This window comes from Lates calcarifer, linkage group LG9 (genome assembly GCF_001640805.2).
Source record: "Lates calcarifer isolate ASB-BC8 linkage group LG9, TLL_Latcal_v3, whole genome shotgun sequence".
Lineage (NCBI taxonomy): Eukaryota > Metazoa > Chordata > Actinopteri > Centropomidae > Lates > Lates calcarifer.
Window position 1 is genome coordinate 1,243,543 of NC_066841.1, and position 20,785 is coordinate 1,264,327.

The 20,785-nt window shown below is 45.6% G+C and overlaps 1 protein-coding gene across 1 annotated transcript; it reads right to left on the bottom strand.

Moving 5' to 3' along the window:
* Positions 1 to 144: 144 nt before the first annotated feature.
* Positions 145 to 20,757, bottom strand: rasgrf2a (Ras protein-specific guanine nucleotide-releasing factor 2a). Its single transcript, XM_051072743.1, is given in 32 exon segments — positions 145 to 2,724; positions 2,822 to 2,890; positions 3,012 to 3,129; positions 3,224 to 3,303; positions 3,396 to 3,425; positions 3,427 to 3,594; positions 3,870 to 3,954; positions 4,053 to 4,156; positions 4,487 to 4,547; positions 4,626 to 4,738; positions 5,508 to 5,614; positions 5,779 to 5,868; positions 5,966 to 6,091; positions 6,969 to 7,045; positions 7,047 to 7,429; positions 7,431 to 7,479; positions 7,552 to 7,644; positions 7,868 to 8,088; positions 8,090 to 8,117; positions 8,274 to 8,356; positions 8,453 to 8,589; positions 8,677 to 8,743; positions 8,836 to 8,999; positions 9,076 to 9,194; positions 9,270 to 9,379; positions 9,465 to 9,658; positions 10,276 to 10,355; positions 10,430 to 10,683; positions 10,775 to 10,864; positions 11,099 to 11,246; positions 12,137 to 12,243; positions 19,904 to 20,757. Coding segments are annotated over 32 exon segments (3,930 nt in total). The 5' UTR covers positions 20,183 to 20,757; the 3' UTR covers positions 145 to 2,628.
* Between the last annotated feature and the right edge of the window lie 28 nt (positions 20,758 to 20,785).

The window sequence follows — 20,785 nt, forward strand, 5'->3', positions numbered from 1 at the left end:
CTGGCAGCACTTCTATATTTGCCTGGGCTATTTGTATTTAGCTGTGATTTCTGTATTTGTGGTGCATTTCATGTGTTAAACTACTAAAGACATTTTTTTCCTTCAGCTACCACTAACCTGTTAGAACAACAACGTGAAGCTACGTTACAATTCACATTAGTTTTGCTTTTATTTTTAAACCTAGAGTGTGTAAATATCTGTACATTACACAGAGAAATGAATGGAAAAAATACAACAGCAAAACTGGAATGTCAAAGAATACAGCAGTGTAAGAAAGCAGGGGTCTTTATCCACTAATGCTTTAAAGCGTTAAAAGATTCCTGGGACAAAAATAAAAGAATAGAGCTAATAAAAGTCAGTAACAGTCACCTACCAGGGACAGGAATCTGGAGCGAGGAGGGGGTTCATGCTATATTCATGCTATAAACAAGTTTAGAGTCTACTGACTTTCTTTACCAATCAACAGTGCAAAGATGTTACTATCTTACTAATACAGTCAACAAGGTTTAAAATATGAATATGATTAAATGATCACATCAACAAGGAACTAATAATAGTAATAATAGTAATAATAACAGTGATACATGGAAAAGAAACTGTTGGGTTTTGTAGTAAGAAACCTCTGAGGCCAGTTCTTTAAAAAAAGATGAAGACTATTCAAAATCAGAAACCTCTGTGTACAAAATGACTCATTACAAAACTGAAAAGACATGATTCTTGCTCTTGATTGTCAAGATACGAAACAATATATCTTATATTTGTGATAAGTATATTTTCAGATCTGGAATGTTTGAAAGCTACAAAGATTTTTGCTGCAACATGCAAATGCAATACAAGAGCAACTGCAACAACATGAACCTTTCGTTAACCGTTAACAGATGAGTAAAGATATAAAAACGTCGGAGTGAAGCTCGAGTCGACATCTCCTGTGACTGAGAGGCAAACAGACCAGAGAACCCTGTGTTGACCCTGTGTGCTGCACTGTTCTGTGGGGCGGAGTTTGGCATGGCGGCCGACAACTGAGGAGAAGTGATGCTCACTGGCTAAAAAGGATATTTGTTTTCCAGAGTTAAAAAGACAAAAAGATGGGAGTCAACTTTTGGAGTCAATGTATTATCAGGGCCTTCCTATATTTGGGCCGATATGGTGAATTTTTTCCAGGGTATCACAAACACTGAACTTTTGTGGCCACCTGGGGGCAGGAGAACAAGCTAGAAACACAAACACTGACAAATGAAGTGTTTAAGTTAAGTTTTCTCTGCTGCTGAATGTGGTTTCTCACCAGGAGTTTCTGCCATGGTTGAATTTACAACACAAGAAGTGCTAGGATATGCTCTTTGGGCAGCACTAATCCTTCAGGGCAGCCTGGACGCTATGAAGAGTCGCATCGAAAAGTGATGAGACAGGCCTGCGGGGCCAGGTGCTAGCTGGTTAGCATGCTAACTTCAGCAGAAGAAAAGCATTGGTGTCACAGCTCTTGGTGAGTACAGTAATAAGTCTGGTGCTGAACTTGCAGCGTTTCTACTAGACGGGTAAGTAAATAGCTGTTAATGCTAACATGGGCTATTTAGTGATAGCAAAAAATATACATAGAGCTCCTTTAAATTACCAGCGATCAATACTTTTTTAAATAGTGAAAGTGGTTGAAATGATCGTGTGTTAATTGTAAACAGTCGCTCAGTGACTAACCAAACATGTTTTGGTTTTACAGCCCACAACTTTATGGTTTTATTTCGCTCTCAGCTCTTTCATTAACCTCCATTCCAGCTGCTGTATTTCTTTCAAAAAAACTCCCAAACCCAATTTAGAGACTAGCTAGTGAGCACAGTGGAGCGTGTATCTGCCAGAGAGCCGGATAGTGATTTTAGGAGTTGTTGGAGACAAAAACAAGAGTGCAACGGAGGGTGAATATTGGACTTACATTCATCAGGTGAACGCAAATACAACTCCTGATAAAAGGTAATGTCGCTGCATGTCTTTAGCCAACTTTATCAGACGATAACATGTCAGTGTTGTGTTTACAGCTTGTTCTGCCAAAATACAAGTTACTGCTGCTTTAATGTGGATGCTCTCTGGGCTGAAACACCTGGAAACTCCCTGTAAACAACTTTCATTTCAACAGGTTCCACTTCTCTTTATACAGATGCTTTGTTTACATGGTGCATCTTCAGACGCTACCACACAGCAAACCTGGGGCTGTGGGGGTGGGGCTCATTTCGTACCCTGATCATACAAATAATACAAAACTCATCTGGTCACGTTTATGTGCAAGACTACAGAGGCAGATTGTTTGGTATTTACAGTGTGATAGCAGCAACTGGTTACTTTCTAGTGCCATGTTCAGTAGCTAACATGGCTGTTTCTACAGTCATAACTGTACGATTGTATGGCAGAGTTGTGTGTGTTCCACAGTCCATTCTGTTTACTACATACACTGTACACTATTCATACAACAAGGCACATTTTCTCCTGAGTTTCCTAAGCACGATAACTGGTGGTGTTTCGTGTAACAACCCCCGCTTCACTGAGAATGAACCTCAAGTTGCCTTAATTCATCGTTGGCCTGTGTTTTAACGGGAATATACATGTTCAAATATCACGTCTGTGTGGGTTTGTTACGGGTTCTCATCAGCCAGGTGGTACTCTGGGTTCGATCTTCAGGGACAGCTCATAGAGGGTGTCTTCATCCATCACTAGGGTCTTATCCAGGAGGAACTGAGTCACCTGAGGGGGAGGCAGGATGGAGAGGACGGTTACAATCTAATCGATTATCAAATAACTTGATAAGTCAGCAAGTTTAAAGGCTTTTTATTAGACACACCTTGGGCTGGTGCTCTATCCTGTAAGGTGCTTGCTGAAATTGACGGATCTCCCGGATGATATGAGAAATCTGAGGAAGCAGAGGCAGTTAGCAGGCGGTGACGCTCGCTTAACTTTGATTCAACAGTCACTGTTCAGAGGAGACGAGATGTTTAGCAAAGAAGAGGAGGAGGAGGAGAGTAAATCGTTACCATCCTCATCTTGGAGAAGTTAACCAGGCCCTCCTCAGTGAAGTTGGGTGTTCCCTCCTCAATGAAAGCCAGGTCAGTGAGGTACATGCCCAGGTACGGCACACACGGAGGGTTACAGCTACAAACACACACACACAGAGTAAATATCAGAGCGCTTTTAAAGACTGGATGTACACATTTATCACTCCACTCTGAGAACCAGCAGCATTTACTTCTTCAGAGTCTCTCTGAGGTTCTTGAACCTGCCCTCTGACGACACCGTCTTCTGCAGCCTGTCCATCAGAGCCTTCGTCTAGAAAACACAGATTTTTACAAAACGATATAGAAAAACTGTCGGTGGATGAAGCTGGATTCATAGCAGCTGTTTAAAGAGGGGATGTGAACCTGTTTGCAGACTTTGGCCCAGGTCTTCTTGCAGCCTGTAGATGGCGCTGCGGTTGAGAGCAGAGGTGATCTCCAGGACTCCGTTGTAGTTGTTGAGGCAGCGGCAGATATCGGCCACCGCCAGCCATTTCTCTATGGAGCTGGCTCTGGAGCCCACGTCAGTGTGGGTCATTATCTGAGACGCCACCAGGTTACTCATCTGTGGGGAGAGGGTGACAGGTGATTAGGTACACCTGGTGAAAAGTACTGAGGTTTGGTTTGGGTGGAGATGCTGATTGAGCTTTAAGGTCAGTTTGGAGGCAGTTCGATGAGGTGTTAGAGCTCTTTGTGTCATTATGTCAGACCCTTTGTGCAGGATTTAAACATTTCAGACTTTGGTGAGACACCAGCAGAGATGGTGATATGATACGCTTTCTGTAAATTCAGATGAAAAAGTGTTAATAAGTTTCACACGTGGAAAGAGTTCAGTCTCACGTCATTAAAGTGCTGGCTGGTCTTCATGATGAACGGAGTCCTCTCAGTCTTGTCGACCTTCATCCAGCCCTGACCGAGGAACTCCCTGCAGCACAGCAAACACTCAGCGTCACACACCTCAGTCAGACAGACCACGTGAAGCTTTTTAAAATGTTTATCTGCAGGATGCTGATCTGGTCTCACTCGTAGGGAATGCTCCTGAACACGATGTGGTCCAGTAGTGTGATCTGTTCGGCCAGTTCCATCGCTGACAGAGACTCAAAACACTCCGCTTTAGGACTCTCCGCCTAAAATGCAATGTACAAGTTGTATTTTAATGTGAATGTAAACACAGGAAACGACTACAGTACCACACAAACACTGAGTTACTTCCACATACTGGGAAACCAGCTATACTTCACCACAACACACAGCAACTACAACTGGTGCTTGTGTCATTAAGGGAGTGACATTATTCTTACCACGATGAAGTGTAGGAGAGGACAGCTTTTCTGTTCCACAATCAGGAGATACATGAGTTCAATGATTGCTTCCAGGTTTCTTTATTTAGTAAAAGCTTTTAGTTTTATGAGTTCAATCCCTTCTGTTGTAACAATAAATGAGCTGGTGATACTGACCATTTGTAAAATGTCCTCTATCCTCAGCTGAGCGTCGTCTTGTTCTTCTTGAGAAAGGGCACTGAAGAGAAAAGAGCTGTTACATTTCTAACACGTCACACTCTGCTGTAATAAACCGTTTCCACAGACATGAATGAACCTTAATATGTTTGTCGTCGCTTTCCTCTCCTGTGGCAGCAGGTCTGGATCTCGCAGCACCTCCTCCAACAGACTGATCACCCCCACCTTCAGGTCACTGTTCATGTCAAAGTCCTGACGAAAACAAGAGTTTACACACATTTATACCTGAGTTACAGTTACAGCTGCAGACTGAGGCCCAGCAGGTTCAGGTTCAGGTCCAGGTCCAGGTTTGTCTAAAGCCCAGGACGTGATTATTTTAATTTATTCTAAAACCTTTATTTGCTGCAGTTTAAGTTACATGACAAATATGCAGTTTATTTCCAGAGCGTTTGTTCCTGTCACGACTGCAGCCGCACACAGCAGTGCACATGAGAATGACGCCCTCTAGTGGACGTTTACTGAACACCAGTTCACCTTATTTTCCTTTGGTTTATACTGTAAAGTCATTTTAAGTCCTTAAACAGTCCCTGGCGTTTCCCACATGGACCCAGGAGCTACATTTATCAATGAGGCCAAATAATGAATGTTCACTTTTCAGGCTGCGACACCCAGGTACAAAAATAGCATCTTATATAATCTTAAATGAAAATGATTGTGCTTTTCGTGTCCCTGGGGAGGAGGCTGACCTTTCTGCATGCTTCCTGGGTGGGAGAAGAGACACGCAGAGCAAAGAGCACCTCCACCAGGGACAAGAGTGACAGGAGAGGAGGAGGAGGAGGAGGAGGGGATGAAAACAGACACAACAACAGCCTGAACTCAAAGTGTCCTGTCAGATGTTCAGTGTAAAAACATCCACAGCTTCATGAAACCTGCTTTCCTTCCTGGGAAAATGAATATTTTCCACATGATTCGTTTATCGTGTTGGTTTCATGGTCGGTTTCTGTACGAGTCGTGGACTCACCTGCGAGTGTTTGGAAACCCAGTGTCGCAGCACATTCAGGACTCTGTTGGTGGCAGCTCTGCGGATGATGAATTCTTTGTCACAGGCTTTTTCCGAGTTACTAAAACCTGGGAGAGAAAAGCGTAAAGCTTTAACCCTTTAACTCTTCACTGGTTATGATCTGATGCAGTTCCCGTCTTTTAAAAGCCACAAAACAGCAGCTGTTACAACAGAACAACACTCCTGTCCCGCAGCTGTGTGTCTTTTGACCTTCATGGCTTGCCGTGCTCACCCTGGGAGCTGCTGTGCCCGGCGGCGGCGGTGGCGATTGCGAACGCCGAGGCCGGCGACATTGTACAGCGAGAGTTCTCCCCCGATGTGACTGTGAGGAAGATTAAAAACAAAAACTGTACAGAGACAGAGAAGCATGTATCAAACGTGTGTGTGTGTGTGTGTGTGTGTGTGTGTGTGTGTCGTACCTCCTGTCTGTCGGTAGCGGAGGTGCCTCGGCGTCGAGGGGGAGCGGCAGGGCGACATGTCGCCCGCCTCGCTGCCGGCAGGTGATTCAGGAATAAACTTGTCCAGAGACACTGACTCCAGGACAGCTGTTAGAGGGAACATTTAACCAGCCACAGACATTTTAATACAAACACTTAAAATATAACTCTGCTAATACCTGGGTCTTATTTTCCATGTTTCTGGGTGTAACAGAGAATCAGTGCTGAGCAACTGTCCACTAAAGTTCCTGTTTTTACCACTGACAGACTCAGACTGTTATTATCAGTGGATACATTCAAAGCTCTGATTAAAAACTGTATGTGAAGAGTGTAGTTGCTGTTCTTAGGCTTCTTTTGTTTTGTTTATATGGTGTATTGTTTGTATTTGCTGTGAAATTTGAATGGTTCACCGTCTTGGCCAGGTCTCCCTCCAAACATAACATAACACAACATAAGTAAAAGTACCACACTCGTGTATCTTTGAACCAGCGGCTCACAGGCTGCTGTGTTTTAGCGGAGCCTCTTCATTTCACCCATTCAGTGTCATTTTCCTCTGGCTGCCATGTAACAGCTCTTTGTCTCTTCATTTTCTTTCTCTCCAATTTGTTGTCAGATTTCCTGAGCGAGCGCTCTGCCGCTGTGTCTGCAGTGAGCAGGCTGTCAGCTGTAGCCAGATGGTGATCTAAGAGCACGATTATTCCTCTGTTGGGTAATGGTGACCCATTTATGTCTCTCGCTCCCAAGTCTGTTTGGGCTGTCAGGCCACTATCAGTGAAGTGTCAGATTCAAATATAATATCAGTCAGAAATAAATCACATTCCTGCAGAATTCACTGGTTTAAACTTGAAGCATTTACCTGCTTTAAACCAGTGTGTGTGTGTGTGTGTGTGTGAGTCGACACTGAGGTGTGTGCCCACACATGTGCTGATGTTCATATGGGACTGACTGAGTGTGAATCATATGCTTTTGTGCTCCAGCTACATACCCCTGCGGATGCTTCGCCTCAGCTTCCCACAGAAGGCGTCGATGCGAGGCAGCTCGCCGCTGACGTCCTCCCCTGTCAGCTGGGCTCAGCTCTGGGGAGCTGGGACCGCGGCTGAGGTCCAGCGGGGCCTTGGTGGAGACGGGGGGAGGCGAGGACACCCCAGAGGCCTGGGGGAGGCTGGGAGAGCGCGTGGCGGTGGGCGGCGGGGAGGAGAAGCCCGAGGGGGGCCTGGTCGAGCCGGGAGGGGGAGAGGAGATGGAGGGGCTGTGACTGGAGGTGGGGGAGTTGGCTGCAGAGGAGGAGGGGGTAGTCGACAGGTCCAGGGCTCCTGCTTTCGCGCTGATCGGCGAGCTGAGGGAGAGCTTGCGGCAGTGGACGGGGGAGGAGGTGCGAGAGGGGATGGAGAGGGGAGGGGGGGAGGAAAACTTGCGGCAGAGCCTCGGGGATTTGTTGTTCAAGGGGGTCCGTTCCCCAGGCGCCCTGGTTGGTCGCGAAGAAGAGCTCCAGAGACCTGAGAGACAGAGGAGGAGTTGATCTACAGGCTCCGTCTCTAGAGACAGTTGATACTAGTGATGGGGTTTACTTAGTCTGGTCCAGCGCGAGCTGTGTGATCTTCAGACTGTAGTCAGGACAGAGGGACGTGATGGACAGACGATCACATGAGTGCTGCTCGATCCTGGGACAGCGACAGGAGGAGGAGGAGGAGGAGGAGGAGGAGGAGGAGGAGTGTACGGCGCGGTGACAGATGAAGAGAGGAAGTGAGAGGGGGAGAAAACACAGAAATGGAAAGATGGAGTGAATGAAAACAGGCTGCCATGCACGAGAGGAGAAGGAAGGACGAGGGCGGATGAATGAGTGAAAAACAAATCGCCACAGTCACAGCTGGTGGTGACGCGTACCTGACAGGTATGGAGGTAAACGGCTTCTTGTAGATGTCGGCCAGCTTGTCGATGACCACGGCGGCCGTGGTGAAGATCCTGTAGGTGTGGAGGAAGGTGTTGAGGAAATCGATGGAGAGGAAGCGCAGGTCGGTCAGCCGCTCCAGCAGACGCTCCACGCTGGCGTACCGGATCTGAGGGACCTTGCAGGAGTTGAGCGTCTTGCTGAAGCAAATGTCAACAGTCGTCTTTATGCAGCCGGGCGTCGGATCTTAAAGAAAAACACCGCGATCAGATTTATTTAGGGTGAGGCCTGTAATACTCTCTGTCTTTATCTTACTCTCCGTTTGTTTTTTATCTGTCACCCTCTGTTTGTTTGTTGCACACACTCTGCACTGGAAACACAGGGGAAATCCTCTGTTCTTACTTGATCATGTGTGGAACAGAAACTTTGGAGTTCTCCTCGAACACGCTGGTCATCAGGCCGTTACAGCGGATATTATCGATGCACTAAAACAGAGAAACATCGCCGTCGGTTCTCTTTAATCCCACATCTGTCGTCATCCCGTACCACTGACCCAGGCAGCTCCACACAGACGGGCTTACCTGGCTGATGTCGCTGGTCCACGCCGCCTTTTCCTGACGAGAAGGAGCCAAGAGCACGACGGAGAAGGACTGACCGTCAGGAGGCTCCACCACGATCTTAAACTCCAGGTGGTTGAAGCCCTGACCTGCTGCGTTGTCTGCAGAAACAAACACAAGAACCACGTCGCTGTCAGCTGAAACCGGACCAGACAAAGACAGGAATCAGAGTGAGACATGACACTCACAGTCCTCATCGCTGGTGTCTAGTTCTTCAATGAGAGTGCACTCGATCAGAGACAAGGCTCCTCCTTGCTGTTGGGGATGAAAAAAGTGTTTCTGCTTAAAGAAATCACGTATTCTTTTTATTGTAGCGTCATGAACATCTGTGGACAGGTGAGGCCGACCTTGAGCAAGTGAAGCTTTCCTCCAGATGTTCGGGTACAGATGAGGAAGTGTTTGGTGAACAGGAAGCACTGCCTCTCTCCCTCCTTCCTCAGCGACAGGGAGCCCAGGCGGACCTTACTGAGCATGCCCCGCTCACTGCTGGACGGCAGCTGGATGAGAGAGCCTGGCCGCAGAGAGAGAGAGAGTCAGGAGTCAGGAGAACTGGATCAGAATGATGTGGTGGAGAGAGGGAGGCTCACCTTGTCTGACGAAGGTCTGGCTTGTGTCTAAGAGGATGTCACAGCCTTCGACAATCATCCTCTCTATCGCCAGATTCTTCCTGATGTTCTCCGTGTCGCTCACCTCATCGTGCATCATCCTGACAACACCACCGATAATCATTACTGCCGTCAACATCACACCACGTCTGTTAAAAACGCACACGCACACTTACTTCGACAGCTCCTCCAGTTTGGATTTAGCAAACTCCAGACTCTTGCGCTCCACATGCTCGTGAGGTGTGTGTGCCAGCAGCTCGTGGAGAGTGATGATGTACCGCGGAATCTAAAACGGCAGTAAAACACATGTTCATACACAGACGCTTGTTGTTTGTGTTTGTGTTATTTGAGGTAACTCGAGCCTCAGCTACCTGGAACATGGGATACGTGAGGAAGGTCTCCAACATGCGGCCCTCACACGCTGCGTTGGACTCGTACTGTTTGAGCAGCTTGTCAAAGTCTCTGTTCTGCTTACAGTTCGCCAGCACCTGCAGACTGTACTGGTGGTTACGCACAAACTCCTGGTAAATGTTGAGCATGGGCAGCAGGATGTCGAACAGGTCGGCTGAGAGTGAGAGAGAAAACACGACATTTCAGTTCAGTTTCACGCTGACTTCCTTCCAGACAGATGCTGGTTTCACTTTCTGATTACAAATGAGAGAGCAACCTGTTTGGTTCTTGATGCATTTAGTTTTCACCTTGGTGAGCAGGTGTCAGGTGTACATGTGTGTGAACAGGTGCACAGGATGATGAAATGAGACTAAAGATCATCAGACATGGACGCAGGTGCAACACAGGACTTCAGCTTCTTCTGGAGGTGAATCCATCACACGTCCATTCATAATGTCGACTAGCTCCTCCTCCAGGGGGATCCTGAGGCGTTCCCAGGCCAGACGGGATCTGTAATCCCTCAGTTCTGGATCCAACTGCAGTTCTTTCTACTCCTCCTCTTCTTCTTCTTCTGGTACAACGTCCACATTACTGCTGACACTGCACCAGTCCACCTACCCTCACTCAGCAGCACGATCCCAACGGTTTCTCACAGGTAAAAAGTCTTTTGTGTCGAGATAAATCTGCTCCACATCTGATAGATTCACACGTGCTTCTTTAAACTTCAATCATGAAATCTAAATCTTATCTGAAAGGCAGTGAATTATATTCAGAGACACTCTGCCTACTCACCCAGAACGAGTGTGGGCCAGTTGGCGATGCGGGCCTTCAGACCTTGGTGGAAGATCTCATGCAGAAACATGATGGTCTCACTATAGAGAGAGGGAGCAGGTCTTAGATCACTGTATGAACTGGAAGAGCAGATATTTGTGTGAGAGTAACTGACCTGTTGAGGAAGATGCTGCTGACGTCGTCGTGGCTGATGGGAGGTTTCTTGGAGCTGGCGGCCATGCGGAGCGGCCTGAGGAAGCAGTTGACCAGGATGGACAGCTGGTGGACGTACTCGGTCTCCGCCTCCACCATGTTGAAGACGATCTGGTTCCTCTTCCTCATGCTCTCGGCGTGAGGGGAGCAGATGTAGTCCTGGACAATGATCTTCCACTTCCTCCGGCACAGCCAGCCGCGCATGAAGCTCTGCACCTGCACAGACAGAGCACGACAAGGCGTCTCTCTCTCGTCTTCTTCTGCGCTGTCGTTTCTCTTTCACCATCATGTGATATCAACAACTTACCTTTTTGATCTTTTTGATATCGGGGTCTTCCTCCTCCTGGTTGCTCTGGTAAGGCCGCATCCTTTCCTTGGTTTTGTTCAACACTAGAATCTAGCACAACAGCAGTCTCCATGTGAACGCGCCGGCACAGAGGATCAAATATTCATGAAACCACTTTAGAGGCTCAAAACAACAAATATCTCATTGCATGATAAGGAAGAGATGGCTGTGGAATCACTGGGCCAGGCCCTGGTGCATGCAGCTTGACGTGCATGTGCTCTGAGGGTGGCAGTAGGTGGATTTACGTATGCATGCGCACGCAAATGTGGATGCACTCATGCATACCTCAGCTTTAAGCCTCTCAATCTCAGTGTCCTGGTCCTCCAGCTGAGTGCGGAGCTGATTGGCTGCGATCTTCTCCGTCTCCATGATCTGGACCAGGTGGATGTACTTCTGCATCAGGATCTCACGCTCGATGATGATGTCGGAGTAACTAAAGGCAGCGTGGGAACAAAAAAAGGACACGTGGGCGAGGCAAAGAATTTAACATGTACAGAGCGCTACGTGCAGGGCTGGAGTAGGAGAAGCAACAACCTAACACAAAGGAACGTGTCATCATGCAAAAATAAACAGGTGCTTCGAGGAGCTTCATATTTTCGACTGGATTCTAAGATAAAAATAGGAAAGACGACCCCGGAGAGGAGAGCCGGGAGAGACAGAGGTCGAGTGGCCAGATCAAGGCTGTGATGTAATCAGTGCAGCAATACAGCACCAGTGTGACCTAAATGTGAACCGCTGCGAGCAGAACACGTCCACACACACACACACACACACACACACACACACACACACACACACACACACACACGTTAAACAAATGTGGAATAACACGTTGCATCAGCACAAAAAGCAGAAAGCAGAAAACAGTTTGAGTCTCCAGCAAGTTATTTAACGAGCACCTGAATTTCCTGATAACGTGTAGAGATCAAATTACAGCGGCGGAGCAGGCGTCAGATCCTTTCAGGTCTGATCCGAACGCTTCCAAGCATCAGAGCTTTGACTGTTGCCATGGTAATCAACATCCAAATCAGTATTCAAATGCTTTTCTTTTTAAAATTATTATTATATAAGCATCACCACAAAAATCCCAAATATAGCCAAAGAAATAAGAAGCAAGACGTGGAAAACTCAAGCATCTGGACTAATTTGAGATGGATCAGATCTTTCCAAAGGAAGCTGGGATTTCACAGAGCTACAACAAGTTTGGTAAAACCACCTGAAACCTGTAAATAACAGCGGCGGCGTCTGCAGCTGCTAAAACCTCTAATCAGCTGCACTTCAGTACAGAGGTTAAACATTAAACCAGGTGAGGTCTCGTCTTACCTGGCCTGCTGGATGCACTCCACCCACTCATTACAGTCGGACTCCTCCTCCGTCCGCAGCTCCAGCGGTTTCTGTCCATCGTGGCCGAAGATGACCAGGAAGTAGTGCTGTATTAGAGGGAGCACAAATATATATATATAATAGCAGACGGGCAGACAAATAACAGCTCCTGCGAGCTCATGAGAGGAGCTGATAATTGGGAGAGAACACTGATGTTAACTTTAAAACGATCGATGCAGAAGCTGAGAGCAACACAAAATACTTCCACTGGCTCTTCATGTCACGACAGGGAACACAGAACGTTTTATTAAACACTCGTACATTTTAAATCCACCTTAAGTTAATACTGACATGAGGACTAATTCAGCAGCCTGATTTATTAAAGGCAAAATGAAGGTGAGAGACACAGCTGCCATTTTAATTACAGTCTGACAACATTCTGAGAGGATCCTACAGAGACAGAGCTTTTTATCTCTATATGTCACTACAACAGACCACTGCCTCCATCTGTTAGTTTATCTAGATCCAGGATCATCTGCTGACCAGGACCTGCTACCAGTCCTGCTCCCTGCTGCCTCTGGGTTCTAACCGAGATGCCCAGCCTGTCTTCGTAGCACCAGGTCCTGCCACTCTGTCAAAACACATCAGCAGCGACGAGCCACCGTGTCACAGCACGTCAGATCCTCCTGCAGCGTCTCTGCTCTAAACAATCTGACTTACATGAGCAGGTCTGACCAGTGTTTGGTTGGTGCACAGATAAAGACAGATGACACCTCCTCCCTGACACATGTGCAGGAACACATGAAACTTCCCCTCATCTTCTGTGTGTGTTCTGCTTCTTGCATAAGAGAAGTTAATCTGCTTTTTTCTGCTTTTTCATTCAAGTCTTAAAAAGAGACATAAAATCACTAAACTTGTTTTCTGGCAGAAATAATCTGCCACACTGAAAACAGCACAGAGAGGAAATTAAGATTTCTAAAGTTATGTCTGCCAGTTCACAGGTGTTTTATACCTGTGGTCCCGACAGGTCACAAACCTCACACATTACTGTCAGTGAAAGATTAAAGCAGACATTTTAAAAATCATTGTTCTGTTCTGCTAAAAAAGGACAAATAATTCATGTGAGCTGCTGCAGTGTTGAGGCTCAGCAGGGACTTCATTCAGTCATTTTAATCATCCATACATCCATTATCTATACCTGCTGATCTATACCTGCTGATCTATACCTGCTGATCTATACCTGCTGATCTATACCTGCTGATCTACACCTGCTGATCTATACCTGCTGATCTATACCTGCTGATCTATACCTGCTGATCTATACCTGCTGATCTACACCTGCTGATCTATACCTGCTGATCTATACCTGCTGATCTATACCTGCTGATCTACACCTCCTGACAGCGCACGTGAACCCTCTGAAGGCAGAGGGAAAACAACATCATTTCACCTGACGTCCACATTACTCTGACGTTTTCAAGCCTCTAAAGAGACTTGATGAAGACACTGACGTTCGTTTCTTTTTCATTTTATAAAACTCTAACTGCCTGCACACTCAGGAGACAAGCTGTTAGTCAAATGATCTACAATAAGCTTTGAGAGAAGCCAGAGAAGAACCAGAGCCAGATCTTTCCCCAAACTGAATTTCAGTTTGACATCTTCAGAGATAATCAAATGCTAATGGAAATAAGCTCAGACAGCAGTTTCATTTTGTTACTCTCCTCTCACCAGAATCACCAGCTGAGATACTGAACATATAACAAACACAGCTCCATTCCACTGCAGACTGATGAGCACACACAGACAACAACAACCTCTTTTCTCCCAAATAAAATGGATTATGGATGAAACCCAGGATGTAAATATGATGATGATGAATGACCCAGGTCTGATCGTCTCTGTACGTTTCTGCTCATTAAAACCAAAAGCTGCGTATTTATCCTATGTTCACATTCTAACATCTGACAACACACTCTGCTGCGACGCTGCCACAGGGAGGAGAGCAGGCCTGTATAGTAATGATGTAACGATAAGCGGGTGAGAGACACTTGCTAGCGTGTGCCGGCTATGGACCAGAGAGAGGCTTAAGGGCTTGTTTGTGAGTGTGTGTGTGTGTGTGTGTGTTGTGGGGAGTTTACATAACCATCAAGGCTTGTACAGCTCCTTGCATTGCTAATGCGGCTTCCCCGGCCTCAAGCCTGCTTTAAGCTAGAGGATAACATAACAATGAGACAGACAGACAGACAGACAGCTCACACAGCTTCACTACGTCCAGTCACAAAAATCAGCTTGCTCGTCTGGCATCACTTCCAACGTCAGATGACCTGCAGGACGACGCCACTGTGTTTGAATTACTCGCTTCATCTCTCCTTCACATCCAGAGAGCGCAGAGGACAAAGTCTGACGTCCTGGGATTGGAATAAACTCAGGCAACATGGACTCACTCAGCTGCACTGCTGCTCAAACATGCAACAAATATCTTTTCTTTGTGTCGCTAAGACGCACTGCAGTTAAGTTTTATATCAGCTCCATTTTGTCCAAGTTTAAATGATCAGCTCGAGGTTTTCAGCTCCATCCAATCGTTCTCTTCTGTGATGGAGAACTAGCAGCAGTTTAACCTCAGTGAACCAACTTCTAATATTCACATTAGCTGCAGCCAAGAAGGTGAAGAGATGGAGCACGGGCAGATCCAGGAATCTTTAAGATCTTTTACATCGTATGATGGAGCATTTTTCAACATTTCTGTCCATTTCAGAGGGAAATATAAAGCAGACAGACGTAGTTAAGGGTGGAATATATATTATTATTTACATCTTACAATGTTTTATGACAAATAAATAAATTCACTTCCTTTTTAACTTTATTCCTCTACTGGTGTAGTTTGTGTTACTCTTCTGTAACTTGACAGCACAGTAATAAACTCGTATGTTTCCACCTGATCATTCATGTCTCTAATGAGATTATTGTTCAGCTTCAAGCAGAGAAACTTGGGCTTACTCCTAAAATAATAATACAGAGTCACTGATGAATGAGCACGAACACACACAGAGCATCTGTAGTTTAGAACGATCCTAAACCATCCGTCCTGACACACACCTGACACACACCTGACACACACCTGACACACCTGACACACACCTGACACACACCTGACACACACCTGACACACACCTGACACGTAGGCTCTACACGGAGAGGACGGCGAACAAGAGGCAGATAAAACACATCCACTCTCAGTACAGTAAAAACATACGGCTACAAATAGCACAGGTAGCAGGCAGTGTGTAGTAGAGTGTGTGTGTGTGTGTGTGTGTGTGTGAGGTGCAGTTGTGTTGACTTGGTATTCAGACAGTGACTGCAGGCGAAAGGACCAGCAAGGATGCTATTCTTAGTCGAGCACAGCAGCATCCCAGAGCACGGCCACGCGTTACACACAAACACAGACAGAACGCAGCCTCCGTGTTCACACACACACAACACACACAACACACACAATCCATGTTTCTATCCATCTTATTCACTGCTGTCACACCTGAAAATCTACATCCTCCTCCTCTTCGTCACTGTGCTTCTACTTTCCTCTGCTGTGTACAAACAACTCTCGCCTCACTCTCCACCGCGTCCAACTTACTGTACGTGTCACAGCACATCAGCCACTTCAACTACCAACCCCTCGTCTCCATGGAAACGCACCAGTCAGGTGGTGCACGGGTGAGTAGCCTATAGTGGGCAGTAACATTAGCATGGTGGGGGGGGGGGCTGCTCTTATACATATTTTGTAGAACGTGAAAAGATAAATAATCAGAGGCTTTTTAGCTTCTTCCAGTTCATTGTTTCAGTTTAACTGCCCACAACTTTAAAGCCAGACACTACAGGTGAATTCATTATGCACATACAGCATTATCTAATTAAATACTCACTCATTTCCAAAACACTGGATAAAGCTTGGTTCAGAATTCTGGTTTCAAATCAGAAAATACAGTCAACAGCCAAAAAATACCCAATTTCCACCGTGTTTTTAGGTATAAATGTTCCATAAATCAGGTTATGGTTGATGCACAAACACCTGTAAACATCTTCAGAATACACACAGAGTAAAAGTGGAAGGTTTGGTGTATGTAGCTGCTACTGAAGGGGAGATTTGTGGCTCAGAGTTTGAGGAAAAACTCAATCTTTCATGATTGGAGCAAAGTGGAGAGTAAATATTAGAGCGACATCAGTCTGCTGGTCTGAAACAGGACTTTAAATAACGGCTAACACTTTGTTTCCACTGTGTCCAAATAAATAAGACTAAATCAGTTATTACTGGTTTGATAAAGACGTTGAAACATGTCACATCATGTGACTTGTATTTATGGGATTTAATGATCAAACTGGTCATAAAATAATCGCTCAAACATTAACTGTGCTACTGGAGAAGACACAGTGTAACTGTGTTCAGCCTGTTCCTGCTGTAAGCTGCGACACAGAGAATAATACAGATTAGTGCACAGAAACAATGATCACAGGTTTATAATGTTTCCAGTTCATTAGGCAGCGATCACAACAAACACCTGTAACCCTGCACTAACCAAACATTTCTACCTCTACACCTGACTGTTCAGTGCAACCTGTGTCTCTCCCTAAGATCCTTTTAGTTTAACCAGAAACAGCTCTATATATCAGTACCAGACTCCATTGACAAAAACAGGGATTTTACTGGGAGCTGCTGGAATACCACTGCCTCCATCTGTTAGTGTGTCTGTGTTACTGTGTGGTACTTTTACTTCTATAAAGTATCCCATTACTTCTTCCAACACTGAGAGTGACACAATAACACAAACACACTAACAGATGCAGGCAGCAGCTCCTGTGCTCTGCGAGTTAAAATTACAGTTTTTGTCAATGGAGTCTGGTACTGATATACAACCAAAAGAACATGGGAAAATAAGGCCCAGGTTCAAAAATACCAAAGTTATACTTTAAAAACAGGTTTTTAAAACATATTAATTAATGGTCAGATTATTATTATTATTATGCTGAATGACTCTCCTCATATTTAGCATGTTGAGATCAATATGCTGATCAGAGTCGTGTTAATAAACAGGATTATTATGACCAAACTGGGCCACAGAAACAGGCGACTGAATAAAAAGTCTGAAGAGAGTGGACATCACAAGAGCCGAGTTATCAGTTGCAGAGTGCTTTGATGCTCTCTGATGTTTTGTCTGACTTTAATGTTGCTCCATTAAAAAAATGAGCCCGTCGTTAAAATCACAGCGCGGCCTTCATTAGGCCGAGATCAAACAATGACTGTTTGTGTTGAGTCTGGACGATAGAGGAGCTTCGTCTCAGACCTCTGCGTCTTCGGACAAATCGAGACGTGATGAGTTCTGATATGTTATAGAGAATGAACAGATTAATCAAGAAAGTTCAGACAGAGTATTATTATCACTTTCATCAGCAAAATAAAATCTAGAACATCTCTAATGATAAATCTGTTCTAACATATGCAGGAAACACCTGCTGCCTCCAGCTTTTCTCTGTTATATATCACAGACATTTAACTGCCCATAATAATAATAATAATAATAATAATCCAGTTGATTGCATCAGGAAATATTTGCTTATTTCTGAACAACTGCAGATCCAGAGCTGCCAAAGATCTGTTTGAACTAATTTAGAAAAAGTCATTCAGTTTTCTATGACACAGGATGAGTTGATGTACAAAATATAATTTGGTTGTGATTCTGAAACGTAGGTGATGTGCTCCCTCCAACATCCTCCTCTACAGATGCTGAACATCTTTTATATATTATATCTGTAACAGTGTCTTTAATTTGCTTCAAACAAAACAATCAAACTGTTTCCAGTGCAAAATCAACTTATTCTCTAAAGTCAAATTTCACTTTTCTTGATTCCAGCAGTGATGTCCTTCATCCTTCGAGGAAACAGTTACTGAACTGCCTTTTTTTTTTCCATTCATTTTAAGAAAATGAGCTTTTAGAGCTGAAATCCAAACAGAAACAAGCTGAGTGCATAAAAACCTGAATCAGCTGTGATCGTTTGAGGTTACAGCTCTCCGCTGTCATAGCATCACATCTCACAGACAAGTAGAGCATTGTGGGTCATTTCTCTGAACCTCTGACCCAGGGCGTTCACAAACATCTCTGTTCAGGTGTGTGAAAATGTAAATAAGAGATGATAGAGTACATCCTCCTCTGCATCCTCCTACCAACACCTGACAGGTGAGGCGTTAGGTAAACATCCGACAGCACAACACAGTGGTCTGTTCTCTAGTTAACTGTGCTTCACAGGCCTGTAACTGTGCACTGAAATACTGTGTCCTCCTGGCACTTCCACCTTCAAGCACAATAAGTGAAAACTCGAGAGGAAACTGCGAAGGCGACGGACAAATACCGACTCTGCCGATAACACGGTGATCGCAGTCGACTGCATTTCTAATGGGACGTTTAGAAGTTAAAAATAACAGCACACAAGCATCAGCTGCAGGTAGAAAGAATTCAGGGAAGTTTTCCTCCTGTTTCCATGTGTAACATACAGCAGACACAGGCTTCCTCTCCTCCTCTTTCTCCTGATGACCTCTACTTTCTAATAATTTTGGTTTTTCAGTAGAAATGTCTGATGTGGATCAAAACATGAGATTTAAGGCAGGTGAAGTGTTTGAGCTTCAAAATTTCGCTCCAGCACTCGTCAAGTCACCTCAGCACATTCCCGAAGCTGTGAACACACTCCAACATGTCTGCTGCTGTTTGCCTCTATAAACAGAGCGTGAGGAGTCATGACTGGGTCAGGGTGTCACAGGCAGCAACAAGGCGTGACAGGATTACCTGAGATCAGATTTAACTCATATAATCCAGCTGCATCTAAAAATCAAACAGGAGCATGAAGGAGTAGAGGAACTAAACACCAGTTTATTAAATAATAATCTTCACGTCCTGCAGCAGCGAAAACTCAAATATGGGTCGTTTAAAATTAGCATTAGCTCTCACAGAACTAATGTTTTCATCAGGGCTAATTCTGTTTACACTTATCAGTAGATCCAGGCTCCTGTTCATATCTTCCTCTGTAACCTGCAGACAGACGCTGATGTTTGAGGTTCAGTCACTGACCACATGTTAGAAACCTGCTGGATAACACACCTGGACTTTAACTTGCTGGTCAATCAAAGCAGGTCTCTATCTGCTCAGTTCTCAAAAAACAGCAGACAGCATCTTCAAAAGCCTGGATCAACATCAACATGCACTTAAACATTGCTGGGTCCAAATCCAAAAGGCATGAGTGTCTCTATTCCTGGCTCTGAGTTCCGTGCCAAAAAGCTACAGTCAAGTAAATAATCTGCAGACTAATCAACAATGCAAATTATCGTCAGCTGCTGTCCTGTTTGAGACATGAACACTCACAGGAGGGAGGGAGTGAGAACAGGACGCCGTCCTCTGACCTCCACCTCTGATTATTACTGTCAGCACAGTAACAGAACTTTATTTAAACATCATGTAGAGACAAGCTGTGTATAAACAGTGAACTGAAATAAGTTTTCTAGTGATTATCATTAAAGATTAGAACATTTGTTTTGTTTCCTGGCAGCTTTACTCTTAGTAAATCTGACTCTGAATAAATAAAATGAGTTTGTGCTGAAAATAAAGACAGTCCTAACTTATTTTACTGCCAATTAACGTCAAGTACATCTTACTCGTAATACTCGAGTACTTTTACTGCATGCAGGACTGTGTTAAAGTATTCCACCCCTGCTCTTTACAGACGCACCTGCTGTTTCTCCATCGGCTCCTTGCTGATCGCGGAGACCTTGGGCGCCGGTGCCCGCTCGCACGTGCATCCCTCCAGCAGGTAGATACCGGAGGGCCTCGTGCTCTGGTCGTTCTCGAAGTAGAAGAGCACGTTCTGGTAGAGCGCGAAGTATTTCTCGGTCCAGCGGCTGTTCTCCGTGGTCTTCTTGCTCAGGAAGCCGCGCTTGGTGCCCTCTTTACGCGCAACCACCGACAGATACAGCGCGTGGCCCTCATTGTACCGCACGCTCTTCTGCATTTTATGTTATTTTGGTGCCAACTTCAAACAGTCCCTCGAGGCATCACCTCACATCTCCCGACACGCGCCCACTGCCGTTCTTTTAGCGGAAGGATACCACAGAGAGAGCGGTTACTGTCTCCGTTTGCAGGAAAAGGTAATCCAGGCTTACCATGGTAGAAAAAGTTGGAGCGTCCGCGGCGCAGCGCACATCACACTCAGCAGCTCGCCGGATTGAGGCTTTACTGTGGAGCCGCGGAGAACCACCACACTTCACCGCGTCTCTCTCCGCACCAAACTTTGACCAGGACTTCCCCGGAACAAAAAAAAAGGAGAGAAAGGTACGAGAAGGAAGAAGCTTCTCGCTCCGTCAGCGACGCAAAACAAAAATAGATTGAGGGAACAGACGGTGAAAACAGAATCACGACGGAGATCAGCGGTAATCGGCTTTGACACCAACTTAAAGAGACAGGTCGCTGCAGCCAGCCGCGCGCTGCTGTCTGCCTGCCCGCTGCGCCGCGAGCCCAGGAACGCCCTCAGAGCGCAGGTGCAGAGGAGCGCGTTAATGGGCCGACAGGTTTGAAACAGTCTGATATAAAAACCATCGCGGACCAGAGGAGTGTA